Source organism: Centropristis striata, chromosome 7, assembly GCF_030273125.1.
Source record: "Centropristis striata isolate RG_2023a ecotype Rhode Island chromosome 7, C.striata_1.0, whole genome shotgun sequence".
Lineage (NCBI taxonomy): Eukaryota > Metazoa > Chordata > Actinopteri > Perciformes > Serranidae > Centropristis > Centropristis striata.
The window spans coordinates 10,042,462-10,051,421 of record NC_081523.1 but is presented as its reverse complement, the minus strand read 5'-3'; the positions used below and the strand labels follow the sequence as shown (position 1 = coordinate 10,051,421).

At 41.6% G+C, this 8,960-nt stretch overlaps 1 protein-coding gene and 1 pseudogene across 1 annotated transcript; one reads left to right on the top strand and one right to left on the bottom strand.

Moving 5' to 3' along the window:
• The first annotated feature begins 1,145 nt into the window (after positions 1 to 1,145).
• On the top strand, positions 1,146 to 4,225 carry LOC131974397 (aminopeptidase NAALADL1-like). The gene is made up of 5 exons (XM_059336685.1): positions 1,146 to 1,324; positions 1,640 to 1,812; positions 1,992 to 2,113; positions 3,725 to 3,844; positions 4,175 to 4,225. Exons 1-5 carry the CDS (start codon positions 1,146 to 1,148, stop codon positions 4,223 to 4,225), a joined length of 645 nt encoding a protein of 214 aa, XP_059192668.1.
• Positions 4,226 to 4,735: 510 nt separating this feature from the next.
• LOC131974396 (piggyBac transposable element-derived protein 4-like) lies at positions 4,736 to 8,672 on the bottom strand (annotated as a pseudogene).
• Positions 8,673 to 8,960: the final 288 nt, after the last annotated feature.

Below are 8,960 nucleotides of genomic sequence, written 5' to 3'. Positions count from 1 at the left end.
CGTTAGTGCAGGGGGAAACAGATAAAGGAGCAGAAAACTCCTACAGGGAGCATGACAGTACCCCCTCCTCTATGGACACCCTCCAGGCGTCCTACTGTGCTGGTCTGGGTGCAGACGGTTGAACTCCCTGATGAGGGTGGGGTCGAAGATGTCTCTGGTGGAAACCCGCAACTCTCTTCAGGTCCGTAGCCCTCCCAATCCACCAGGTACTGAATACCTTTCCCCCGGCGCCGAGACTTGAGGAGCCTCTTAACAGTGTCAACATCCCAGTCTTCAGGCATGTGGGGCCACCAAAACCTCTGGCGGAGACTGGCTTACGTGTGTTGGACCCCCGGGTGGCAGGCCAATCTGGATGCATGAGCCCACTGGAGGACCTGACAGCGTACAGACCAGGGCAGGAATTTCACGAGGGCCACGAGGGCCATGGCGGAAGTGAAGTGGACCAGTATAAAATCTTTTGAATCATATGGAATATTCCAAAGTAAAATCTTATGTTGCAATGGTATTTTAATGATTTTTTTAAAATTGTAGGCATATACGCCAGGCAGCTCTGCTATGTGCTAACAAGGGGCAGGTTAAAAGTAATAATAATAACAGAGCTTTGCTTTACACCCACTGACAGTCAGAGATCTTTTAAGATATTTAAACATGGTTTCAGATATATGTGGAGTAGTTTTTTTTACCTTTTTTTACCAATGCTTATATTGCAATATATTGCTTTTCATCAGTGAATCCAGATTAACCCAATTCTTTTAGCTTTATTGAACATATAAAGTCCATCCTCCTATGTAATCCTTTGTAGAGGGACACTTTTCATCCAGAATAAGTCCAGAAATCCATTTTCAAATCATAATTGCAATATAGAAACAGTTCAAACAAAATACATTAAGGCACTGCTGAATATCACCTGGAATAGCACAATGAAACAATGTGAATGTTTAATACATGGATAAAGTCCATCCCATGAACGCACATTAATGAGTAAACTTTACAACAAGGATGTCTATCGATTTGTATTCCTATGGGAGGTGACATCTGCAGATGCACTGGTGTTGCAGTGACCATTTGAGAATCGGATGTGAGGATCTTCTCTTACCTAAGCAACATCACAACATTCCTGATCCTGATTGAAGATGAAGGGGAGAATGAGTGTGTGTGGTGCTGTCGTCCTGACCGCAGGAATCCTCATCGGCCACTTTGGTATCACCAAGAGCGGCAGCTCGGCGCCGTCCTGGGTGAAGGATGTGGCGAAGGATGTGGACGAGAGCCTTATTGAGAAGTTCATGTCTGAGGTGGACAACATCCAGATCAAGGAAAACCTCAGGTGAGTTGGTGATCAAATTTTTATTCTCTTGGTCAGTCAATTATATCCTTTCGATTTTGTTCACGTGCTGAACAATGTATCAACAGGATGTCTAATCGAAAAAAGGTGGATTATAAAAAGATTTTAAGCAATATTCAAGCAGCTTTTCTATTTTGTTTTTTTCATTAAGATTCCTCAGTCTAAAAAGACTTAAGGCTCATACAGATTTCCCCAAGGAACCACTTTAAATTCACCATAGCCCTTTTAGGTTTTTAGACAGTAAATTATCTAAAACATTACCGGATCTCACCTTTCTTTACTCTCATCTTCCTCCAGGGAGTTGACTAAAGTGCCCCACATGGCCACCACACCTGGAGATGAGAAAACAGTGCAATTAATGCTGAACAGATGGCAGGACAAGGAAACCGGTCTTGACCAGGCTTGGAGAGAAGAGTACTTGGTCTATCTGTCCTTCCCTGACCCCAAGAACCCCAACAAGGTCACTGTAGGTGAGTCAACAGGTTGTTAAATGTGCTGATATAAAAGTGGATACAGTCAGTGTGATATTAAACAGTAAACTGTCTGTGAACTCTCCCTTAAAGTACCATGTCACATTACATTATAAGATGGACGCAGAAGAAGATGCAGCTGGCACTGGCAAACTGGTCACTATCACTTTTAATTTCAGTGAGCCCGACTGATACTGTGCTGCACACTGCAAGAGAAAAAGAGAAGCTGTATCCTCCGGATCAAGATGATCCTGACGTGGTTCAGCCATATGCTGCATACTCCCCTGCTGGACACCCAAAGGTAAAAAGCTACCCCACATGTATCTGAAAATATCTCAGATTTTTAGTGGGAGCAAAGCAAAGCTCAATTATTATTATTATTACTTTTAACCTGCTGTTTGTTAGCTTAGGCCTACAATGTAAAAATCCTAAAAAAAAAAAAAGATTTTTACTTTGAAATACCCCACATGAATCAAGAGATTGTAGAGTGTCTTTATATTGATCCACTTCATACAATTAATGCATGTATCTGAATATAACAGTCCACAGTATCTTACCCAATCTTCTCCAAACGGGGATGTGTTGTTGTTGTTTTCACCTCAAAAGGCTGCATATAATTCTCAAAATCCTTGTATGATGCTGAGGGAAAATATCTGATTTCCACTGTCAATTAACTTTAACCAAATGATGAGTTTCCGCTCATTGGAAGTTTTTAGGTAAAATCCAAAGAATGCTTTTTTAAAACACAAATAGATTGACAACCATTGTCTTGGAAATCAAATCTGTACTACTAAGTCAGGCTCTTTAGGACATGAAGTATACTGTATAATGTAACTGATATACAGCCACACCTCTGAAACGGTTCCACATTTTTCAAAACAGTTTTTCGCAGATTGGTGAACATCTGCCCATCTTTACATCTGAGAGGCTCTACTTCTCTTAAATGCTCCTTTGATACCAATTACCAATTACTTTTACAGTCATTTGTTCAGCCTGTCCCAACTTTTTTGAGAGGTGTTGCTGCCATCAAATTCAAAGTGAGCTAATATTTTCCATGAAATGGTAAAATGTCCCAGTTTCAACATTTGATATGTTGTTTATGTTCTATTGGGAATATAATATGGATTGATAAGATTTGCAAATCATTGCATCCTTTTTTAATGACAACACAGTGTCCCTACTTTTTTGGAATTGGGGTTGTATAAGCCAAATGATATAATGTAGTCACAGAAAAAGCATCCAGTATTTTATTGCAGAGACACAGTGTAGCTATAACCTTTCGGTCCTTTTCTTAACTTCTTACAGTCTGGGGAAAGGTTTAGTTTTTATATGTCTACACAACGTTTTTTAGTTAAATGACTGGTGGATTACTGGTGCCACACAACTATATTTTATAACAAATACAGCTTACTCGAGGCTTCTGTTCGTCACACATCATGATAACAGCACACTTTATGATGTACAATAAGTTTATAAACCAGTCTGTTAGGAGGGACAAAAACTGGTTGACCTGTAATGTTACTATCTGTAACCATCTATATCCTGGAAGGACGAGGCCAAAGAAAAGCTTGTAATGAAAGGAGGCAGTGATTAGGAATAAATATTTGAGTAAGCAAAATATTTTCCTAAATCATGCTTATATATTGTGCAACCAAGGGAAAATCAATCAAAATGGTGTTGGTCCATCCATTGTTTGTTAGATTTGGGAAATCTGAATGAATATATTGCATACAGTATATTGATAGAGTATTTCTTATAGAAAATTGTTGCCCTATCTGTGTGTAGTTTAACTTTTTTATGCCAAATCTCTGTTCCGTTGTGAGGATCTAAACTTCTGTCATGAAACTGTTCCTTTGTCACATCACTTTCGGTGCTTCTATTCGCCAATTGCTGATTTTTGTGATGGTTTCAGGGGAAACTGGTGTACGCCAACCAGGGGAGACTAATTGACTACCAAAAGTTGAACGAGACAGTCGACCTTAGAGGAACCATTGCTATCACCAGATATGGAGGAGAAAGAAGAGCTGTTACTGTAAGTGACTTATTGTCCTTTGTTTTTTTTTTGTATTTCATAAAAAGATAAGAAGAGACATAGCAACAAAAATGTTCCTGCCAAAAGTGGAAGTTATATGATTGCGAGCTTTGCGTGCTTTGGCAAGCATCTTTAACACGGTCAAGACCTCTAATCTTTAATGAGACATTTATTGAGATAGTTAAGAGGTGTGGAGGACAGAAAGTTACCGTCTAACCAGTTAAAACAAAACCAGTCTTGCATGGAGGACAGAAAGTTACCGTCTAATCATCCTCAGCACACAAAAAACAGAGGAGATTGTTGAACTCCATGTCTCTTGGACTCTTACAGGTTCAAGGGCATCCACGTGTTAAACTAGCTGGTGTGGAAGGTTTATGTTGAAAATGTCTGTTCCACAGTGCAGCAGAGGATGCACTTTCTGAGAAGAACCTTTGGTGCAGCTTCTGTTCTATCATACAGTAGTGGAGAGCTTATGCTATGGTACCTCTGCATGGTTTGGTAACCTGACAGTACAGTCAAAGGCCCAGATCATGGCACAAAGATCATGAGAGTGTGTCAACATCCCAGTCTTCAGGCCATTTCTCAATAAAACTGCAAGCTCCCAAACTCCAAAAAAGATCTAACATACGTTCTTCACCCTGACTGTCCCTCTTTCCATTAACCCTATCTGTTGTCCTCATTTTCTATATACACCCTATGTCCTCCGGGTCAAAATGACCCGTCTTCACTAAACCCCCAATATAAGCAGCTTAATTGAATTTAAACACCAAATTTCATCTTGCTTGAAGAAACAACTTGTCATTCACCACAAAATGTGTGAATACCTGAGTTTTCCCCCTTCACTTGTATTTCTATAGCTTAAGAAAAGAAAAAAAAATGTGCAAAAAGGAGTTTTGAATGCATTTTTATTCATCCCAATGACTCAGTTTCTTTCTTTTCTTTCTCCACTGAACAATTTAAGACAATGTACAATACAAAAATATGAAAAATAACATAACCCATTCAACTAATTAGCACATGTAGGGCAGTATGCAAGTGCACAGCCTTTGCAGATATATTTCTTACACCTGCAGCACACAGTATGTGTTTTACAGTCCTTCTTTTGAGGGCAGAACTGACATCTCTTCCTCTTACTTGCCCTAGCTGGGGAAGTGGCTGTGGTAGCTGGATCCTCAGGTTGATCAGGAGCTCCTGCACTCTGAATAGCTTTCACAACTGCTGCTGAGGCTTCTGTGCGGGGGACATGCTTCCTTCTTTCAATGAGTGGAATTACAAGTGCCTTTCCTAGCTGCTCCAGGAACACCCTCCTCTTGTGCTGCTTACGAGACATCCAGGTTGGGTTGATCTCTCTCCAAATCACAAAGGCATTGTAGGAGGAAACATCAATGATGTTGTGGAAGATGACCAGGGGCCAGCGGGCAGTCATCCTTCTGCAGCTGTATGTTCCAATCACCTTATCTAGGTTGTCCACGCCTCCTTTGTTGTGGTTGTAGTCTAGGATGATGACTGGCTTCCTGTCCTCACGATCGCTAATGTCACCGTCTGTGTGCAGTGTGCTCAGAAGAACTACATTCTTGTTTTTCTTTGGGAGGTATGAAACTAGAGTGGTGGTGGGCGTGAAGGCAAACTTTGATGAGAAGACCTCTCTCTCTCCTTTGACGCAAGCAGTGCAGGTGGGAGCTCAGGCTTGTTCTTTCGAACTGTACCAACCATGGTGATCTTCCTCTTCAGGAGCTGCTGTCCGAGTTCATAAGAGGTGAAGAAATTGTCACATGTCACATTGTGACCCCTCAGTCCCTCTGTCACATCAAGCACAACTCGCATCCCCTGGTTCTTCTCTGGGCATCCACTGGTCGGCTTCCCAGTATAGACTTGCATTTTCCAAGCATAGCTTGATTTGGCATCGCAAGCCACCCATGACTTGATCCCATATTTTGCTGGCTTGCTGGGCATATACTGCCGGAAAGGACAACGACCTTTGGAGAGAAGACATTAGCATCATTGATTAGTATCAGTGTCACAGAAAACAGTCAAACAAATCAATAGTGAAAATCACTTTTATTACAAATATGAAAATAGATTACCTCTAAATGGAACCAGTTGCTCATCCACTGTTACGTCAGGCCCTGGATTGTAGAGGTAGGGCAGCCGCTCCACCCACTTGTCCCAGACCTCTCTTATGGCTGCAAGTTTGTCTGTCACACGTCTTGCTGGTCTTGACTCACGGTCATCAAATCGTAGCAGTCTTGAGTAGGTGTGAAAGAGTTTGAGTGGCATTGTGGCTCGGAATATTGGCCTCCCACTCTCTGCATCCCATAGACTAGCTGCAGCCTCACCTCGGGACCTGTATACACCGGCTAAGATTAGCAGCCCTAAGTAGGCCTGCAGGTCAGTCTCATCCATCTTTTTCCAGCTGTCTCCATATTTGCGAAAACCCTCCAGATTTGTCATCTCCAGGATTATTTTTTCTATCGCTGGTGTGATAAACAGGTAGAATGTAGAGACAATGTCATGGGCATGAGAAACGGCATACCTTGTGGGTCCTGGGGTCATCTTCATGACGTTGTGTTCTGCATGCCTGCCGTGTTGGTCATATGCTGCTGAGGACCATGTTATTTTGCCATTTTTTGAAAGGAAAGTCTCTCTTTCAGCTTCAGGGTTTTCTTCTTCTTCTGAAGATGATTCATCATGCTCTGGGTTGTATTCCTCTCCATCTTCTTCTTCTGATACATCCTCCACTTCCTCTTCTGAATCAGAGTTGTCTTGCTGGACATCTGAAAAAATCAGCTCTAGAGCCTCTTCAACGTTATAACGCACACTCATGGCTTCAGCACAGACAGAATTCGGGGTCCTGTCATCTGCAGCACCTTTATAACCTCTGGAAATCCACAGAAAAAGAGCTCTGCAGTCTGCGAGAACGCCTTTGTGTTGTTTACGTCTGCTACTGTCTTGTTCACGTTTACTACTAATTGATCTGAGACTGATCAAAGGCACAGCAGTCCTCGAGACGACCACCTGATTTGTCTTGTTTAGTTCTGCTACTGATTGATCTGAGACACAACTAAAACATTGTAACATTCTGTGTTGTGTAAATAACTCTGTGACCTTGATTTCAAGTCTTTTTGCCTCACGGGTCATTTTGACCCGAAGACCACCTTTGTACCTTTTTTTGTACAGCTTACATGGAAATGTGAATAAAAGCAACATTTCACTTTTTCTACTGTTGGTGCCAATCTAGGAAAAGTCATAAAATTTCAAGTTAAAAAAATATCGTTTAGGGGATTTTTTTTTGGTTTTTAACACAGTGGCGGGTCATTTTGACCCGAGGACAACAGGAGGGTTAAAAACCTTAACAACACCTAGGCTGAAATATGTGTATGGTGTAGTCCTTCTTGTCATTGATCACTGTTTTATGTTATACGACTTTATTACTTTTATTACTTTATTTCTTTTTCTCACTGTTTGGTACTTTATATTGCAGACAAAATGTTCTTGGTTAGTTTCCCATCTGGAGAATAGTCTATCATAAAAGTAAAATATTAAAATGAAAATGATTATTGTTGTGACTTGATTTAGATAAAAACAAAACCTAAGCCACAATGAGGGGCTGGTACCGGGAACGTAATTGACGCGTCGTCATGCGGCGACTCCTTGTAGTCATTCAAAACATCTGCGATCTTGCGCTCAAGACGTATTTATTTACATGTATCACTACAGCTTTGCTATACACACATTTACATAAGTAACTGGCATAAAACAAACAAAAGGGCTTAAAGGTTAGCCGGTAGTTAAAGGACGGTCAAAAACTGTGTGCTTCTCCCGGTAAGCAACACACCTGAGGAGTAATTACCTCTTCCTCTACTTATGCATTCACACATGCCGTTGTCCAATATGCCACCCACTGTGACAATTGGGAAACCACCCCAATACATATAAATGGCTCTAACACCCCGGCCCCTAATTGAATGGTCATGGACATTACAATTACCTTCATGTGTAAACAATTAGAGCCCATAACTTAAGTGACATGCATAACCACACAACAACAAAAAACTCAACCATTTGTAAACATAACCCCTTTTTTTTTTTTTTTTTTTTTTTTTGTGGTCACTATATCTCATCCACAACTGCCAGTGGCTTCCTGCAACAAGCAAAGCTTACTGACAGGTCTTTCCAGGACGTTTGTCTTCGTCTGGAGACGCACAGAGCGTACTAATCCTTTTTTGTCCGGGAAAGTTTCCAAAACCCTGCCCAGAAGCCACGATCCACGAGGAGCAGCAGAATCCATTACAACAACAATGTCTCCAGGAATGAAGTTTCTTCTTTTCTGATTCCATTTCCCGCGTTCTTGCAGCAGAGGGAGATATTCCTGTACCCATCTTTTCCAAAATAGATCTGCAATATACTGAACTTGTCTCCATCTCCTTTTCACATATGCATCATCCTTGTTAAAAAGTCCAGGTGACATAACTGGTTTCCCTTTCATCAGAAGAATGTGGTTAGGAGTGAGAGGCTCTAGGTCATTAGGATCGTCGGAGAGCTTGGTGAGGGGACGACCATTCAATATAGACTCAATCTCACACAGGACTGTATGAAGACCGTCATCATCCAGAGTTTGTAAGTGCAGCACAGAAGTGAGAACTTTCCTCACCATCCGGATGGCACGTTCCCAGACACCACCATGGTGTGATGCTGAAGGTGGGTTGAAGTTCCACTGGATGCCATCTTGTATGAGAACTCCCTGTATCCGGTTATGATTTAATGATGATATCGCTTCCCTCAGCTCTTTCTCTGCTCCTACAAAATTGGTTCCATTATCTGAACGCATACTGAACACTTGTCCTCTTCGACTGATGAACCTTCGAATAGCATTAATACATGTCCAGGGATGGAGCTACTTCCAGATGAATGGCTCTGCTTGCAAGACAGGTAAAGATGACACCATAGCGTTTACAGAGACTTCGACCTCTCTTTACTTCCAAAGGCCCGAAGTAATCTACTCGACATTTGTAAAGGGAGGGAGATGAGGAAGGAGCCTTTCCTTCGGTAGGTCTGCCATTTGTTGCTCGCCTACTCTTCCCTTATATCTCCTGCAGAAGCAGCATTGTGATATAAT